Below are 20,535 nucleotides of genomic sequence, written 5' to 3' on the forward strand. Positions count from 1 at the left end.
CATCAAATTTCCCTACTAAGCTCTACTCATTGATTACCTACATCACAACAGTGATTAGACTTCAAAAGTACTTAAACGTCAGAAAAGATTTCAGAACATCTAAGGTTTTGGTACAAATGCAGGTTCGTTATTTCAAGGGGAACTGTGCTCATTCTAAAGGATTAGATCAGTAAGGTATTAATAAGAAAAGATTTTTCCCAAGGAGTCCTTGTGTAGGGATATCAGCCAAAAATTTAAAGATCTGTTTAGAGCCACATTGCCTTATTTAAATAATGCTGAGTAACATTTAGTGGAGTTGGAAAAAATGTGCAATTTCTGCTACAAAGATACATACTTCTCAAAAATGCCACATTTTGTAGAAAATTCTGTATACAAAATAAATGTTCTGTAGGAAAATTGCATTAAAGTCTGACTATTACTAATTCATAATGCCTTTGGAAAATATCTATTTAATGTTCACTTATTTATGGTGCATTCCTTTGTTTCTAAATTTCAATATTACGTGAAGATATTCTTCTAATCATTTAATATATCATTTAATTAATTTGAATTTTTATGTGGAATTTTATCTATTTCACATTCATGGAGACAGAGGAATAGGCGTGGGCCATTAGACCTTGAAGCCCGTATCCCCATTCAATAAAATCATGGCTAATCTATGGCCTAACCCCAAATACATTTCTTTCCCCATACTTTGGATTAACAGAAATCTATCAGTCTCAATATGTCAATAATATTAATTATTGACATGGCGTCAATTTCTCTTTATAGGGGTGAGTTCCAAATTTCTACATCTATGTGCAGATGTTTTTACTAACGTCATTCCTGAAAATCCTGAAGATGTTTCGATTGTTCTGTCATAATTGGTTTTTCTCAATCTAACCGATTGCTTTCCCCTGGAATTTAAACCTTGGAATCCAGTTATCATTTTCTATGCTACACTCCCTCCAAGGTAAATCTATTCCATCTAGGATGATACTGACTACTTTTTAAAGAATATTCACTTCAATGGTTTTTAAAAATGTATGGTATAATGTATCAGTACTTACAAAAAGAATATTCTCTGATTTACTGTGAAATTTATAATGACATATCCACTAGTTTTGCAATATGTCTGTTGGGCATGTACACATAAATTCTTACCATCATTATTAATAGTTTTGATATTGCCAAGGCTTGAGGTTTGTCAGCAGCAGCATGATCATAAGGGGTAGTCAGTGGTGGTTTGCAAGGACAAGGGTGAGAGGAAAATAGAGGGATATGGGCATTCTGTAGGTAGAAGGGATTAGCTATGTTGGCACAACATGTGGGCCGAAGGGTCTGTTTTGTGCTGTACTATGTGGCATCAGTCTTGCAAGTGAACTCCATTGTCCTGGTGAGTCCATTCCAGATAAAGCCTCAGGCCTCAAATTACACATTCACTTTCAACAAAATAAATTTGCTTCCTGAAATAAAGTCAGAATTATTGTTGAAAGAGTGAAGGGGAAGTTGCATTTTCTTTTATACTTTTCTGTTATTACAACATGGACTACATATATGCATTAGTAAAAATGAATAATTATTTAAAATAAGATTATAGACTACAGCAGAAAAATAAGGTTAATGTACTCGGTTGCACTTGAAGGGTGATCACCAGAACAATATAATGGGCTGGCAGCTTTTTCAAGGCTATAAACCTATGATCATATAATAGGAATCTTAATATTACCATTATTACCAAATTTATCCAAATAAAATTAAGTTTTCTGAGCTCGGGTTACATTTCTGTGGTATGAACTGCAACAAAGTGGTTGAATGCCAATTTTTAAGAAAACCTTCCCCTTAAAAAGTGTGTCCCAGTTTCTTTAATACTTTTTAATTTCAAATTTTTCATCATGTTTTGATGCACCTTTAACTTTGGCCATAGAATGGATTTTGGGGTCAATAAAATTACTTTGTTCTGCATATTAGTCTCCTGAGTATAATTTGTAAATCTTTAAAATCCTAAAGTTCTGCTATAGGCATCAATGCCAATAAAACCATTGTTTTCATTTTCTCATGACATTAAAGGCTGCTTACCTGTGATTATTGTAAAAGGTTGCATGATGTTGGGCTAAGCCTCAGCAAATATCTCAGTCTGGCCCCAAGGAATGTTCTTTGACATTGGAACTGTCACCTTGTTAAGAGACAAATCGTGGTAATACATTGTACTTCTGTGCATTAAGCTAATGGTCACATTGCCATTTACAAACCTAATTTATCAACTGAAAATTCTATTTCCACCTGAGGAATTTCAAAAGATTTGAGTGGAAAGTGATACTGTACAAAGTTGTATTCCACTCATACTCTTCAAATGTACCTTAATGTACATTGAAGAGAAACATATTCACCTCTTTCATTCACAGATTTTCTGAACTTTTCAGGACTTTTCTGAACTTTTCAAATCATTTGATGCCATTGTTTGGACTTAATGTTGAAATTTGGGATTTTAAAGCTCATAGGGACAAACAACTTTTGTGCAAATTTTCTTCTTTCAGTAAATCAGTGCTGTGAATGTTGCATTCAAGCCTTGAAAAATCGATTGATGCTAAATACAAAGTTTAATGAATTGCAGTATGTTCCATATTCTCAAACACAGCTTTTAATTTTGACTTTGTCAGTAAATAGCAAAGTTTAAAAAGATTTGTGTACTAGGAAAATTGTGAATCCAAAAAACTATGGTTGCTCTCATGACGTATTTAAATCATCTTGAATCTCTCCTGCTGCAACTTTTAAAGACACTTAAGTACAGGTATTGTAAACTGATCAGCTTGCATTGCCTTACACTCAGTGCACTACTGAAGTCAATCTTTCTTGGTCTCTGGTTATCAATTTGGTAACGTGGAGACATAGTCATATTGCTATGGAGACTGTTCTGAGCAGGCACCTTAAAGAAGCAGTTTTATCCCTTTAGCACAAAAACGTTCATCATTTCAACCGTTCTGAAGGCTGCTTTATTCCAGTTACTGTTCTTGTGAGGGAAAGATGACTTGGGATTGAACTGCGCTATCATTGGAGTCTTGGATAAAATAAATCAAACCTGCACCATAAGTTTCAGGGTGATACCACATCTTTGTAATCCTGTATCTTAGAAAATACTATGGATTCAGGGCTTATAATGCCAAATTTAAAAAGAAAATTTTATCTGTTTAATTTCTTACTTTCTCCTGTTAATACCATGAATACATGCATATCTTATTCTTTGAGTTCAGCAAGGTAGTTTACGTCTATCTCTGCACATACGCACACCCACATGCACACACGCCCACACACGTGTGCACATGCAAACACATCTTCCACAAACAAATTACACTTCTGTCTGATATGAGAAATATTAGTTAAGTGTAAAGCTAGATTTTCCTACACTAGCACTCCCATCCATTCCTTTTATTGCCATTCCCAGATAGTGGTGCCAGGGCTGGAATAGTCCCAGTCAGACTTCAGATTGGTTAATGGAGAGAGGCGGTATTTTCTGGTCACTCTCTTCCTTTATTTGGTTTTGCCAAGGCTGACGCCTTTTGTGTTTTAGGATTGCCTACCCCTTTTAAGAGACTTCACTGGTGAGACAATGATCTGCCAAATTGCTCTCTTCAGCAGAAGTCCAACTCCAACTCTGGCAGGGAAATTTGCCTCCATCTTGGCTTGGCACTGGTTGCAAATCTACATAAAAAATTATTAGCAAGTCAGGTTGCAGTTGGTTCTTTATAGATTTTTTTTCTATCATAACTTTGTGTGGCTAATGTTACAATAGGACGGACATCTAGAAGTTGCTCCATTATGTGCCTGGAAAAATATATCTACAACACTCGAAGCTTAATGTTGTCAAAGCTGAAAGGACTTGCTTGATTTTTGACCATGATCTTGGACTCAGTATCCACCAATATGCACCATTACTGGTGCATTGTGGCCGCAGTACATGCAGGAAACCAAGATTATTTTGGCTGAAGCTTTCTCCCTTGAGACATCTACAGTTGAGGAGGACTGGAGCACGAATGTTGGGTAAACAACATTATGCAAAGATTCTTCCAATTAATACAGCATTTTAAATTGGATATCATTCACTGTTCTTCCATTGGCGGAGTCAGTAGCAGAATTCATTACCTAATCTCATTATTGGACAGCCATCATCCTAGAATTGTATAGGTTCAAGCCATCATTATCCTCACAGCAATAAATACAGTCTTGTCAGTGTCAACTGCTCCCTGAGAATAAATAAAAGTGCTAACTACATAACTAATAATTTGGGTGATATTGTCTAAAGGATAAATATTATACAGGGATTTGGGAGAACATTCTGCTCTTCTCAAACATTGCCATGGGTTGTTTTGCATCCTGATGGGAAGATGGAATCTCATTCAAAAGACTCTTCATCTGTAATAATGCAGCAATTTATCAATATTTAATAAATAAATGAAGACTGTGATGAATTATAGGCCAATGTATAGGCCGGTGGTCCTTACATCAGTGTTTAGGGAAACTATTATAGAGCAATACAATATGAGTAGCTATAGAAAACAGACATTTCTGACTTGGGGAGATGTCAGATTATGGACGGTTCTCAGGAATGGAACCCTTATATAACTGGAGGACTGCCTGTATTCCCTATCCAGTCACTTGCATATAAGCATGGAGCTGGTTCATTTAGAACTTATGCTTTAAAGACCAAAAGATGGCATGGAAAATGTGCCATCGTGCCCATAGTCTTCCACAATACCTGGATAAACTGCCACATTTCCAGGGTGTCTATATACAGTTCCCATTGCAAAGTTAAGTGAATATAAGGATGCACCATTTCTTAACCACAAGCTTCTCTTAAATAGGCTTTGCAGAGACATGATCTTGATAAAATTCCCTTGATGGACGATTTGGAAAATTCCATCTTGCAAAACATTTTCATTATCTAGATCTGAGGAAAAAACTGTTGTTTTGCGTTTACCCATCTGGAAGTGCTGTCTAGAGTTGCAGATTGTACATGCTAATGACATGTTTTGTATAATTGTTCCTTATTGCTTCAGAACATTACTCTGAAGTTTATTATTTATCCTTTTTCATTGTAAGAAAAAAGAACATGGAAGCACATGTCCAGTGTGCTACTTCAGAAGTGAACTGCTTAATTTTTTTCTTTCCACAGTCAAGTCTACTGTGTGGAAAATGCCCATGGCCAGTTGGTACGAGACCTTGACTTCAATCCCAACAAGCAGTACTACTTAGCAAGCTGTGGTGATGATTGTAAAGTGAAGTTTTGGGATACCAGAAATGTTCAGGAACCAGTCAAGGCTTTAGAAGAACACTCACACTGGTAAACAATTTTGTTATTTCTCTCAGACGGTGTTGCAGGCTCATTTAATTCATTCATTTCTTTGTGCATATAATTAGCAGTGTTTCTTGGTCTATCCTCTAAGACCTGTTCTTGAGTAGATTAGAATGGAAGAGCTGATTTTTCTTTCTTTACCACGAATTGATGACATTTTCTCACTGGAATTGTATGACTGCTATTATAGGGACAAGGCTCTTTTTATACTTTCTTACCACCTAAAAGGCCATTGGCTCATCAAGCCTATGACAGTCCTATTATTCCATTTCCCCCCTTCAATTTCCTCAATAACCTTCCCCACATTCTCATCAACTACCCCCCACACCCCACCGTTTTGACCACACATTTACACAGGTTAATATACAGTGGCCAACTTACTTACCGACCTACGTATCTTTGGGATGTGGGAGGAAACTGGATCACCCAGAAGAAACCTATGCAGTCATGAAAAATGTGCAATCTCCACACAGACAGCACTGGAGGTCAGGACCGAGTGAGGCTCCAGTTCTTGTGGCCCTGCCACAGTGTCATACAGACATGAAGCTGGGATTCTCTTGTTAATATCATTTTTTTTTTGCTTTTTCTGTTAATGTGTCAAAAGTTATTTGATTGCTTCTGATCTGACTGGCAGTAAAAGCCTTAATTCTGCTACTGCATGATCAATAGGTATCTCATATTATAAAATTGGTCACTTTTAATTCTTTTACTCTTTGGCAAATGCAAGATGGTATTACGCAGCTGCTGTAGCTGAAGGGTTACAATTTCCATAAGAAACCGTAGTATGCTATCCTGCTATCTTAGGATCCAAGGTGAGCTTGTTCCTGGTTGGCCTGTAGTCTCCAGAACACACACATCCCAGGCTTGCTCTTTAAGTACAAGATAGTGATGACACAGCATCCTAGAGTTGACAAAGGACAACTGAGCTTGAGATTCCAGTTATGATTTCTGTCTAGTAATTCCTAACGGAATTTGTATGTGTGTGTGTGCTTGCACCTGGCTGTCCCTGCACATTAGATTAGAATGCGCTTAGACTAAACTGTGGTGTCCTTTTTGCCAATTAACAGTCTGTCAGTTCTCAGAGCGAGAAAAAACATCTGTAAACAACCTAACTTTGTTTTATTGTTCAGAAAATGTATTTTTTAACCTATCTTTATTTTGTATAATGCTTAAAAATATACAAGTCATACAATGTATTGCAACTGAAAATTGGATGGATGGGTTAGTAAATTCACAGTTGATACAAAAGATTGGTGACATTGTAGATAGTGTAGAAGATTGCCAAAGGATGCAGCAGGATATAGATCAGTTGCAGATACAGGTAAAGAAATGGCAGATGGAGTTTAATCTGGCCAAGTGTGAGGTGTTACACTTTGGGAGATCAAATGTAAAGAGACAATACACAGTTAGTGGTAGCGTCCTTAACGGTGTTGATGTACAGAGGGATCTTGAGGTCCAAGTCTGTAAGTCTCTGAAGGTGACTGCACAAGTTGAGAGGGTAGTAAAAGAAAGCATGCTTACCTTTATTAGTCAAAGCATTGAGTTTAAGAGTCAGGAAGTTGATGTTGCAACTTTGTAAAACTCTGTTTAGGCTGCATCTGGAGTATTGCATTCAGTTCTGATCACCCCATTATAGGAAGGATGTGGAAGCTTCGGAGAGGGTGCAGAAAAGGTTTACCCAGATGCTACCTGGATTAGAGGGCATGTGCTATAAAGAGAGGTTGGACAAAATTGGGTTGTTTTCTCCAGAGCAGTGGAGGCTGAGGGGAGACTCGATAGACATTTATAAGATTATGAGGGGCATAGATAGATTAGACAGCTGGTATCTTTTTCCCAGAGTCAAAATGTCTAATACTAGAGCGCATGCATTTAAGGTGAGAGGAGGTAAGTTCAAAGGAGGTATGCGGGGCAAGTTTTTATTTAGAGTGGTGGGTGGCTGGAATGCACTTCCTGGGGTGGTAATGGAGGCAAATACAACAGAGGTGTTTAAGAGGCTCATAGATAGGCATGTGAATATGCAGGGAATGGAGGGATATGGACTCAGGTAGGCAGAAGAGACTAGTTTAATTAGTTCTGCTCAACATCATGGGCCTGTTCTTGTGCTGTACTGTTCTATGTTCAAAGGCCTAGACATTGGCAGTGGAGAGTAACATTTGCAGAATGAAATTAAAGGGGAAGCAAATGGTCATATTTTCCTGAGATGGACTCTCTGCTGATACCCCATCAGAATTATTGTTTTTAACTTTGATGTTTAATGTAAAACTTCGACAAAAAATGTAGGTGTTTTTGGAAGGCTGAACATTCTTGAACATGTATTTTGATGTCTTGAATTTGACTGAATATCCCAGTTGTTGTAAAACTCCAGTGATCCAATATACCTTACCTCACAATGTTCAAAGCAGCAAGTGTGTTTGGATAGGTAATTTGCACTAATGTGCATTTGTTCACAAACCGTACCACAACCTTTGCCTCCATGATTTCTCATGATAGGAGGAAGTGTAGGGACAAGATGGAGAAAAAATGTTAGAGAAAATCAAAGAGGTGGGAAAAAAATCATGGGATGATGGTGTGTGAGAGATCAGGACATAGTGTGAGGATTATAGTGGGGTTGGGAGTTAGTGGAGAATTTGGTGCTGGATACTGGCAAAAAGACCAGAGTGGACCGGGCAGAAGACTGGGGATTAAATGGAGGCAGATGAGAAGATTGATGTCACAGTGCATGACTGGCGATCTTTGTGTATGTGCACATGTATATGGAGAAGCACCGTACAATCCACGGAAGTGCTCTGTACATTCCCCAATGATGTCAGTTTTCTAATGAAAGTTGGTTTGTGCGATGCAAAGATTTTACACACTGTGATTCAAAGCATAATAATTGATTTCCCTTTGGATGTATGTTAAAATACATAAGCAGTTAATAAATTTAAGGTTTTTAAATCAGGTGAAACAATACAACGAGTTAACTGAGGTACACAACACTGCATTTTTTTAATTTAAAGAAAAAATGGTGGTAGAAATGTGTCCTCATTTGCATGCGCTAAATGAGTATTACAATAGCAGCTGTCTTTTGTGCTCTGCTTTCAAGCTTTAGTTGCTTCATTATTGTGCCCTGCTATCCTTATCAAATCTTATTTTCTTAATTAATTTGTTTGTATTCACTTAACATTTAGCTTGTTATTAACTATGGAGTTCTTATACTAAAGATTAATATATACTTGTATCAACCTTTATCTCCTTTTATTTTTTCCGATGAGCTTTTATTTTAAAAAATACAACGTGCACCAGACACATTTTTAAATACTTACTGCCTGCAGCTAACACAAACCACCACAAGTAATGAAGGAAGCAAACAGCACATCCTTCCCCCGCTGCTTCAAATTCCTAACTGACCAAATTCATGACTTCAGCACTCATTTTTTAAGTGCTTTACAGCAGAGCTGTGGATTGCTGCCAGCTTGACTCATTCAATCCCTCCTGTTGGCCTCATACTCTCTGAACCTACCTGGAATTTAGCTTGGAGTGTGGCTCTGCTGATTTTCCAAAGGGCTCAACCCATGAGCTGCCTGATTAGCATCCGTGACCTGCTGATCTGATGGAAAGGAGGACTAAGACCTAATTTGGAGCAAGCCTTAATGTTATTGGGCAGGTAAACCTCTCCAAAACTAATTTCTCAGCCGTAATAGCCATCCTTTGTCAAAATAACTAATTAATGAACACTACAGACAAGTATATGGCTACACAGGGACTTTTTTTTGTAATAAAGTATTCAACAATACTGTTTTATATAATTCCTACAAAAATATTTCATTCTTTCCGTATGCAGGATTTGGAGTGTCCGATACAATCATTCACATGATCAGCTGGTGTTGACTGCCAGCAGTGACAGCAGAGTCATTCTTTCCAACATGGTGTCTATTTCTTCAGAGCCCTTTGGCCACTTAGTGGATGATGATGACTTAAGTGACCAAGAGGAGAATCAGCATGAAGACAAGTATGTCAACGGTCACATAATTATATCCTTTGAAAGACTGTCGGTGAAATGCTACTATGTGAGAAGTTTTATAGCAGTATTAACAACTACTGCATGTGAATAACTTAGTAATATTTTGGTAACTTACTGGGCATGGTTTAGAGAGGGAAACCCTGAGGAAACCTTCCCCATTCCCACACAGTGTGGTTAATGCTTTGGGAGAAGCAAGAGTGGTTACTGCCTTACTTGTGTTCTCCACATCCCAAGATCCATAAGGAAAAACGCATGGATTATCACGGATTTTACCTCCATAAGTAAATTCTATAAGTAAATTTCAGTATGAGTTTGTGGGAATAGAAAATTTAGCTTTAGAAATAAAGGTGTAAATTTTAGATTAATTTGAGATGTTCTAATCAACTGAAATTTTATATTAGATTGTACATGTGGAGCCTAGCCAATGAACAAGTTGAAAAATTACGGTAATGAACTTGCGGCCCTTCCTCTGCTGCTGTTATCATGAGACTTTGTGCCAGGGCAGGGCAACATATTTTATCCTTAATAAGTTGATATCAAAATTTACAATTAATTTCATCTTTCAATTAAATATTGTCGTTTGTATCAAGTTAGTCACAAATACCCAAGACAAATTGAAATTTTATTGCAGCAATTTAATCACACCACATCAGCTTTAGATAGTCAGGATACCACAGCCAGGAAATGTTCAGTTCATAGAACACTGTCCTTCCATTTTAGGACTTGCATTGGATTTCAATTTGGTTCCTTCTGTCTCTGGAAGGGAAGGAGAGATGAATTAATATCAACCCAGCTCCTCATGGTTAGGAAATCACTGCAAAAGACTAATATTTTGTGTACAGATTTGCTATCACTGGACAAAAGTCAAGTTATATCAATGCTTACCATACCATGTTATCCAGAATGTTAACAGCCAGATAAGATGCTTTGGAAGCTTGGATTAATCTACGATATAGCTATATAGCTATTTCCCTATTTCCCATTCACTGTGCCTTTACATATGGAACATAGAACAATGCAGGAACGGGCCCTTCGGCCCTCAATCTTACCCCGCACATTTCCCTTAAGCTTTCCTCCTCTCACCTTAAACAGATGTCCTCTTGTACTTGACACTTCTGACCTGGGAAAAAGTTTCTGACCGTCCTACCCTATCTTTGACTCTCATAATTTTATAAACTTCAAAAGGTCTTCCCTCAGCCTCCAACACTCCAAGTTTGGCTGTCCTCTCCTTATAGCTCATGCCCTCCAACTACGTTCGCCTTCTGGTAAAACCCTTCTGCACCATTTCTAAAGTCTCTAAATCCTTCCTGTAATAGAGCGAACAGAATTGCACACAATACTCCAAGTGTGGCCTAACCGAAGTTTTGTATAGCTGCAACACTACTTCCTTACTCTTATACTCAATGCCCCGACCAATGAAAGCAAGCATGCCATATGCCTTCTTTACCACCCTATTTACTTGCGTGACCACTTTCAGTGAGCTATGGACTTGGACCCCAAGATCCCTCTGCACATCATTGCTGTTAGGGGTCCTGCCATTAACTGTAGACTTTCCCTTTACATTTGACTTCCCAAAGTGCAACACCTCACACTTTGCTCAGATTAAGCTCCACCTGCCATTTCTCTGCCCATATCTATAACTGATCTATATTCTGCTGTATCCTTTGACAGCCCTCTACACTATACACAACTCCAAAAATCTTTATGCTATCTGTAAACTTACTAACCCATCCAAGGTCATTTATATATATCACAAATAACAGAGGTCCCAGCACTTATCCCTACAGAGTACCACTGGCCACGGGCCTCCAGCCAGAATAACACTGTCCACAATACCCTCTGTCTTCTATGGGCAAGCCAATTCTGAATCCAAACTACCAAGTCAGTGTGGATCTGATGCATCTTAATCTTCTGGATCAGTCTACCATGAGGGACCTTATAAGCTATACGGGTCATAGATCCATACACATATTTACTATAAGGTAAATCTATCACCATGAATAGTCATTCATTTGGATCCAAATTAATGGCTATTCATGATGTTGAATTTGCTTTATATTAAATTATTGCTTTTAACAGTTCGCTGTTGTTTAAATGACCATTGGTTTTCTTAAGTTTTCATGTGATTGGTTACTTTTTAAAAATTCATACATTTAATGGGATTTTTTGGGTTATCGCAGGCAAGACCAGCATTTTTTGCCTATGGTGGTGAGCCACCTTTTTGAACCAAATAGTACAATGAGTGACGTGCATGGCCACATTAGTGGGCATATTTAAGAGTCAACCACAAGTAGTGGGTAAGGGTGAGAAAAACAAGGGACTGCAAATGCTGGAATCTAGATGAAAAACACGATGATGCTGGAGGAAGACCAGCAGGCCAGGCAGCATCTGTGGAGAAAAGCAGGCGGTCAATGTTTCGGGTCAGGACCCTTCTTCAGGACTGAAGATAGGAAAAGGGGAAGCCCAATATATAGGAAGGAAGAAGGATAAGGATGGTAGCTTTCCTCCCCTTAAGGGCAGTAATGATCCAGATGGGTTTTTAATAATAACCCAGTAAGTTTTGTGGTCATTGTTACTAATGACTAGTTGTTATTCTAAATTTCACATTATTAATCTAAATTCAACAAGTCACCTGGTGGAATTTGAACTCATGCTTCTGGATTGTTAATCAAGATTTTCTGGATTACAAATCTGGTAATTTAACCCTGTGCCACAACTATGTCCTCAATATGTAGGGAATTAAAAACTAGACTTGTGTTTGAGTGTTTTAGAACATAGAACAGTACAGCACAATACAGGCCCTTTGGCCTACAATGTTGTGCTGACTTTTAAACCTCGTCAAGACTATCTAACCCCTTCCTCCCACATATTCCTCTATTTTAAATTCCTCCATATGCTTATCTCATAATCTCTTGAATGTGACCAATGTACCTGCCTCCACCACCGCCCCAGGCAGCGCATTCCAAGCCCCATCCACTCTCTGGGTAAAAAGCCTTCCTCTGATATCTCCCTTGAACTTCCCACCCATTATTTTAAAAGCCATGCCCTCTTGTATTGAGCCTTGGTGCCCTGGGAAAGAGGTGCTGGCTCTGCACTCTTATCTATTCCTCCTAATATTTTGTACACCTCTATCATGTCTCCTCTCATCATCCTCCTCTCCAAAGAATAAAGCCCCTAGCTCCCTTAGTCTCTCCTCATAATGCATAATCTCTAAACCAGGCAGCATCCTGATAAATCTCCCTCTGCACCCTTTCCAACGCTTCCACATCCTTCCTATAATGAGGTGACCAGAACCGGACACAGTACTCTAAGTGTGGTCAAACCAGAGTTTTATAGAGCTGCATCATTACCTCGTGGCCCTTAAACTCGATCCCTCAACTTATGAAAGCTAACACCCCATAAGTTTTCTCTAACTATCCTATTCACCTGTGAGGCAAACTCTCAGGGATCTGTGGATATGGACCCCCAGATCCTTCTGCTCCTCCACAACTACCAAGAATCCTGCCATTAACTTTGTACTCTGCCTTGGAGTTTGTCCTTCCAAAATGTACCATCTCACACTTCTCCGGATTGAACTCCATCTGCCACTTCTCAGCCCAGTTCTGCATCCTATCAATGTCCCTCTGCAATCTTTGACAATCCTGTGCACTATCCACAACACCACCAACCTTTGTTGTGTCTGCAAACTTGCCAACCCACCCTTCTACCCCTCATCCCAAGTCATTAATAAAAATCACGAAAAGCAGAGGTCCCAGAAACCGATCCTTGTGGGACACCGCTAGTCACAGCCCTCCAATCTGAATGCAATCCCTCCACCACAACCATCTGCTTGCCAATTCTGAATCCACATGGCCAAGCTTTCCTGGATCCCATGCCTTCTGAAGAAGCCTACCATGTGGAACCTTGTCAAATGCCAGACGTAAGGCTCACTGGTCTGTAGTTCCCTGGACTATCCCTACTACCTTTTTTGAATAAGGGGACAACATTTGCCACCCTCCAATTCTCCAGTACCATTCCTGTGGATAACGAGGACTCAGAGATCCTAGCCAAAGGCTCAACAGTCTCCTCCCTCGCCTTGCGGAGCAGCCTGGGGAATATTCCGTCAGGCCCCAGGGACTTACCTGTCCTAATATTTTCTAACAGCTCCAACACATCCTCTCTCTTGATGTCTACATGCTCTAGAACATTACCCTTACCAACGCTGTCCTCAGCGTCATCAAGACCCCTCTCCTTGGTGAATACTGAAGAGAAGTATTCATTGAGGATCTCACCCACTTCCAAGCTTCCAAGCACATCTTCCCACCTTTATCCCTAATCGGTCCTACCTTTGCTCCCGGTATCCTTCTGCTCTTCACATAAGTGAAGAATGTCTTGGGGTTTTCCTTAACCCTACTCGCCAAGGCCTTTTCATGTCCCCTTCTCACTCTCCTCAGCCCCTTAAGTTCCTTCCTTGCTACCCTATATTCTTCAAGAGACCTTTCTGATCCTTGCTGCCTAAATCTTATGTATGCTGCCTTCTTCCTCCTAAACTAGATGTTCCACCTCTCTTGTCAACCATGATTCCTTCACACTGCCATTCTTTCTCTGCCTCACCGGGACAAATGTATCCCTAACATCCTTCAAGAGATCCCTGAAAAAATGACCACATCTCCGTAGTACATTTCCCTTCAAAAATGTCATCCCAATTCACACTCGCAAGTTCTAGCCTTATAGCATCATAATTTGCCCTTCCCCAATTAAATATTTTCCTGTCCTCTTTGCTGTGACAATGCTAAAGGTTAGGGAGCGGTGGTCACTGTCCCCCAAATGCTCACCCACTGAGAGATCTGTCGCCTGACCCAGTTCATTACCTAATACTAGATCTAATATGCATTCCCTCTAGTCGGCCTGTCAGCATACTGTGACAGGAATCTGTCCTGGACACACTTAACAAACTCTGCCTCATCTAAACCTTTGGTACTAAGCAGGTGCCAATCAACATTTGGGAAGTTGAAGTCTCCCATGATAACAACCCTGTTATTTTTGCACCTTTCCAAAATCTGCCTCCTGATCTGCTCCTCAGTATCCTTGCTGCTACCAGGGGGCCTATAGAATACTCCCAAGTAGAGTAACTGCTCCTTTCTTGTTCCTAACTTCTACCCATACTGACTCCTAGAGAGGATCCTTCTACATTATCCACCCTTTCTGCAGCTGTAATAGTATCCCTGACCAGTAATGCCACCCCTCCTCCTCTTCTCCCCCCTCCCTATCCCTTTTAAAAACACTGAAATCCAGGAATATTCAGTATTCATTCCTGCCCTGGTGACAGCCAAGTCTCTGCAAGAACCACAATATCATAATTCCAATATATTTATTGAAACTCTCAGTTCATCACCCTTATTCCTGATACTTCTTGCATTTAAGTAAATGCGCTTTAGCCCATCCACCTTACTACTTTATATACCCTATACTCTGCTTCTCCTTCCTCAAAGCCTCTCTCTACGTTAGATCTGAGTTTACTCCATGCACTTCTTCCACTGACCTATCCCTCCGGTTTCCCATCCCCTTGCGAACTAGTTTAAACCCTCCCGAACCACATTAGCAAACCTGCCTGCAAGGATATTGGTTCCCCTCGAGTTCAGATGTAACAGGTCCCACCTTCCCCAGAAGAGATCCCAATGATTCAAAGGTCTAAAACCTTGCTCCCTGCACCAACTCCTCAGCCACACATTCATCTCCCATCTCCTCCTATTCTTACCTTCCACTATACGTGGCACTGGCAGCAATCCTGAGATTGCTACCCTTGAGGTCCTGTTCTTCGGCCTTCTGCCTAGCTCCCTAAACTCACTCTGTAGGACCTCATTCCTCTTCCTACCTATGCTGTTGGTACCAACATGTACCACAACTTCTGGCTGCTTTCCCTCCCGCTCAAGAATGCTGTGGACCTGATCAGAGACATCCTGGACCCTGGCACCTGGGAGGCAAAATACCATCTGGATTCTCGCTCATGTCCACAGAACCTCCTGTCTGTTCTCCTGACTATCGAGTCCCCTATCACTATTGCCCTCCTCTTCTCTTCCCTTCCCTTCTGAGCAGCAGGACCAGTCCCAGTGCCAGAGACTTGGCTACTGCCGCTTGATCCCCTGTAGGTCATCCCCCTCAATGGTATCCAAAGCAGAATACCTGTTTTGAGAGGAACAGCCTCCGGGGTCCTCTGCACTGTCTGCCTGTTCCCTTTCTCTTTCTCTCCCCTGACAGTCACCCATCTATCTGTCTCCTGAACCCTAGAAAGTACCTGCTCTAAGGGGGGGGTGACTGCCTCCCGATGCATAGCATCTACATCACTCTCTCCCTCCCTGATGCTTCACGGTGTTTGAATGTGTGACTGCAGCTCATCAATTTTGAGCCGAAGTTCCTCCAGCCTCAAGCACTTACTGCAGATGTGGTCACCGTGCACCCCAGCAGGGTCCACTAACTCCCACATCATGCTGCTGCAGCACATCGCCTTGCCCTCCATCTGAACTTTTTTTTCTTACCTAGCTATAGTCTACTTAAAAGTTATAACAATAACAGTAAACCTTTACTTACCAGCTACTCACCGGTGTTGTTGCAGATGGTCTCCGCCTCTTGATGCCGAAGCCTGTTGTGCCAAAGCCACTCACTCTAACTCTGTCCACTCTGACAATGACCACTCCGCTTGACATGACCTCCTTTTTATTGGCCCTTCTAAATTAGCCCTGGACCAGCGAGGACCTGCTGCTCCTTAGTCTCTCAGCTCCTGATTCACTCCTAAGATTCACTTCTAAATCAATTCACAATAAATTCAACCTATCTGCATTAACTGACTATTAAGTGTGTGCTTAATTGAGAGATGTTAATAGTGGATTAGAAAATTGATCTTTTGCAAAGGTGTAAATGGTTTTCTTTGCCATTGTTTAAATTTGCTGATCTTTGAGGATGGCATTTCAGGTTACTGTTAATGATGTCTTTAAAGCTATCAGTTTCAACTTTAATTTAATCGTTTATCACTTACACAATGTTTTTGCTTAACAGGTAATAACCTATACAAGAACATCATATTTTTGAAAGAAATATAGGAATGTCATATCGAAGGTTACTCTGTCGTACATAAGTATAATTATGTCACTTGAGCATTGTCTGAAGTTTAAAGCTAGTTTTCATTGGAAAATGTTTCCAGTAATCTTTCTGAATTATTCAAATCAACCATAATGAGAATGTTTGAAAATAATTTAAAACATTAAGAAGAGAATTACTAAGAGCAACTAAACACTCAAGTTTCTACTTAAATTGCTTCCTTCATGGCAGTGAAATTTCACAAAACCAGTGAAGTACATTTCATATCTACCTCACTATGAGAAAGTCATGTGGTCTTAGAGATAGCAATGAAATTAACCACTGCATAATCTTTTTTTTACTGATGGTGTTAGGGGATAAATGATAAATGAACTGCAGCAACCCTGCTGCTCTTCAAATAATGCCACAAGATTTTTTCTGTACACTTGAGTAGGTTGATGAGCCTTGGTTAAATAACACCCTTAAAGTTTTTTGCTGCACTCAGTCTGCCTGAAAATGCCCGGTTACGTTTTATGTTCAGTTCATAGAGTGGGATTTGAACCACTGTTCTTTGCCTGAGCCATATCTTCAGTTAAATATTAATTTACTTCCTTTTTGGTATATTTTGTGTGTTTATTTTCCTTCAACCTTAAAATGGAGAACAACTAATTAGTTCATCCTATTCTTTTATTTTGTGATCTAAAAAATATTGAGAGGGAGGAGGGAGTGAAGAGTTGCTGAGAATATCGGGTCTTTCTGTCTTCAGCAGGTATTACTTATACAATAGTGCCCTATTAAGAGCAGTAAGAAAGCAACATTGCATATTGAATTTGTCTGCAAAAAAGGGCCAATAGTTATTTTGCTCTGGAGGAAGAAGTTTAGGAATATCTTTAACAGGACATTAATAAGAGACAAGGGGAAGAGGAGAGATGGGGCAAAGGGGAAGAAGAGAGTTGGGGCAAAAGGGAAAGATGTTAATGGTTCTGCATATGGACGCTGAACTCTAAAGAAGCTTGGATTCTCCTCCATAACATGAGGACCTGGAACACATTACATCCTGCATGATTATATACAAGACTTTTTGCTCTTGGGAAGAAAGTAATTCATTGGTATGTGAGAAATGGAAAGCATTGCATACTTTGAACTAACAGTGCAATATAAACTATATACATTCACAAACTTCCTTCTTAAGGTACATATTGGATGGAGCATATTCTGATGGATCTGATGGCAAAATTAAGTGGAGATGTCAATAAATTACAGTGGGAAAGGTTGGTCCAAGTGTGACCAGGCATTGCAACAAAATAGTTTATGGACAAGAAGTGCAAACTTATGTTAACTTAGGAAGTACAAAGAGAAGGGAGTACAGTAATTGGGGATACATTTATTCCAGTAGTAATTGTATCTAATGGAGGTAGTTATGGACAGACAATATCCATTAACATCCATTTATTGAACCAAAAATACAAAGGGGCTAAACAATTTGTCTTGGGTCACCTGTAGGAAAACTAAAATAACACTGACTGTGTGAACACATTGTGCAAGTGACTTGGCTTAAATCACGTAACCAACACTGTAAGTACTGCAAAATAATGTAGCTGAAGGTGGTATCCCATTAGGTTGTAGTTTTAAGCTATGCAGGAGATATCTACCAGATGCTAAAAGTATTTAGCCATTTATTGATTTCTCTTTGTAGGAAAGAGCCACTACAGGACAGCATAATAGCTACATATGAAGAACATGAAGATAGTGTTTATGCAGTGGGAATGGTCCTCAGCTGATCCATGGTTGTTTGCATCTTTAAGTTATGATGGAAGACTTGTGATAAACCGGGTACCACGGGCATTAAAGTATCGTATTTTGTTGTAATTTAGCAGCACAATAATTTCAGTTTTTGTTCTTAACTATACAAGTATAATTTTTGTTATATAAAACCCTGGAAATAACATTGAGCTGTATATATCTGCGACATTGCTGAGAACAATAAATAACAACCAACTCAAATGTATTCCATAAATTTGATGTATTTACACAAGTTTATAAAGGAATTGAATATTTTTCATGGTATAGCTTCAGCATCTTTCACGCACCACACTGAAATAGTTTACCTTGCATATTTAATTTCCAGATGGAGGGTTTTACAACTTCCCATCTACAAGAGGAGTAAAATACCAGAATATCAGTCTAAGCTTAATACAATATTTGACACTGACTGGCTCTTTCCCACACCAGCTTTCCACATCTCAGTTGCTTAGGAAGCATTGCACCACAGAGTGTTTAACCATCTCAACGCCTATCCTTATAATTGCTGGTCTTCTGTAGATTTGTCCAGCTTTTCATTAAGTAAAATAACTGATGTGTTTACAGTACAACTGGTTGAACTTTTTATAATGGAAAGTACAATTTCAGTATTTGAATAAAGAATTCTAATTTAAAAAATTTCATCAGTTATATGAATTCCAGCTGACTTTTGGGAGGCCTATAGTATAACCACATCAAATGATCGTCCATTTCTCATTCCTTTGTTCTGCCCATACAGCTTATTGGCCACCCCCTCCAGGACATCCTCCCTGAGGACTGTTGTTAGTGCTCTCCCTGATCAGCAGTGGAATACCTCTCTGCCCCCTTTTGCATCCACCTCTTTCATGCCCAAAACTTCTCTAGCCCAAAACATTGAGCTTCCAGTCCTGTCCTTCCCTCAGCCATGTTTCTGTGATTGTAATAATATCATAATCCCATGGGCTGAACCACTCTCTCAGCTCATCCATTTTACCATGAGACTGCTTGCACTAATGTAAATGCTGTTAAGCCTATCAGCCTTCTCGTGCTTCCCTACCTGTCTGCCTACTCTCCCCACTGGATTTGCCTGTTCTATTTTCTACATACGAGTCAGACCTTCCCACCTTACTGCACTGTCATTCTGGGTCCCACCCCCCTGTCTCACTAGTTTAAACATTCCCGAGTTGCACGAGCAAACCTCCCTGTGAGGACGTTGGTCCCCCTCCTGTTCAGGTGCAACCTGTCCTTGTACAGGTCAGCCCTGCCCCAGAAGAGCTCCCAATGATCCAAATACCTGAAGCCCTCCCTCCTGCACTGGCTCTTTAACCACACATTCATCTCTTCCTATCGTTCTGTTTCTATATTCACTAGCACATGACACAATGAGTAACACTGAGATTACAACCCTATATCTCCTCTCTTACCTTGGTCAATAGTACCAATATGAACCACGATCTCTGACTGCTCACCCTCTCCTGTCAGAACATTCTGTACCCGCTCTGAGACATCCTTGACCCTGGCATACCATCCTGGAGTCTAGCACACAGCGACAGAATCGGATCCCCTATCACTACTGCTCATCTAGATTTTGTTCTGCCCTGCTATATAGCAGATCCAGTCGTGATGCCTCAGATTTGGCTGCTGCTGCTTTCCCCTGAGAGGCTATCCTCCCCCAGTGGTACCCAAAGCAGTATACCTGTTAGATAGGGGACTAACCACAGGGGACGCCAGTACTCCTGATGGCCCTTCCTGGTGATCACCCATCTACTGTCCTGCTGAACCTGTGGTGTGACCACCTTACTGAAGCTCCTATCTATGACACTTTCTGTCTCCTGCATGCTATTGTACTCCATCTTCCTCCTAATAAAGGCCAACATTCTGGTTGCCACCTTGTTTTTGTTGTTCAAAAACAGGCAGATCTCTCTGTCCACTAACAGGTAGTGGTTGGCACCATTCAAATAATACTCTCTACCAAAGTGAATAACCTTACATTTTTCTCCCTTTATTCTATCTGCCATCTTTTTGATTGCTCATTTAACCTGTCTCTAATCCCTTTATGGACACTTCTTTTGTCATCACAACTTATTTCCTTGCTTGTTTTGCATCATTAGCAAACTTGGGAATATTATACTTCATCTGCCATTAATATAGATTGTATATAGTGGAGATCCCAGCACCAATCTCAAAGTCATCTGACAAGTTACAGCTTGCTAAGCTGAAATTTGACCTGTTTATCTTCTGTATTGTGAAACAGAAAATGTTGGAAATACTCAGTTGTCAGGCAGTATCTACGGAGAAGGAAAAACTGAGTTTAACACTTCAGGCTAATGACCTTTCATCAGATTTGAGAAAAGTTGGAAATCAGTTGTTT

General features: G+C 39.9%; 1 protein-coding gene across 1 annotated transcript in view; it reads left to right on the forward strand.

Moving 5' to 3' along the window:
* eipr1 (EARP complex and GARP complex interacting protein 1) overlaps window positions 1–18,300 on the forward strand; it is a 67,610-nt gene extending 49,310 nt beyond the window's left edge. The window contains exons 7-9 of the mRNA XM_052025326.1: window positions 5,150–5,317; window positions 9,153–9,320; window positions 18,082–18,300. Coding sequence (XP_051881286.1) covers window positions 5,150–5,317; window positions 9,153–9,320; window positions 18,082–18,166 — 421 coding nt within the window. The 3' untranslated portion in view covers window positions 18,167–18,300. The remainder of the gene's footprint in view (window positions 1–5,149; window positions 5,318–9,152; window positions 9,321–18,081) is intronic.
* The last annotated feature ends 2,235 nt before the right edge of the window (window positions 18,301–20,535 follow it).

Source organism: Pristis pectinata, chromosome 10 (assembly GCF_009764475.1).
Source record: "Pristis pectinata isolate sPriPec2 chromosome 10, sPriPec2.1.pri, whole genome shotgun sequence".
Taxonomy (NCBI): domain Eukaryota; kingdom Metazoa; phylum Chordata; class Chondrichthyes; order Rhinopristiformes; family Pristidae; genus Pristis; species Pristis pectinata.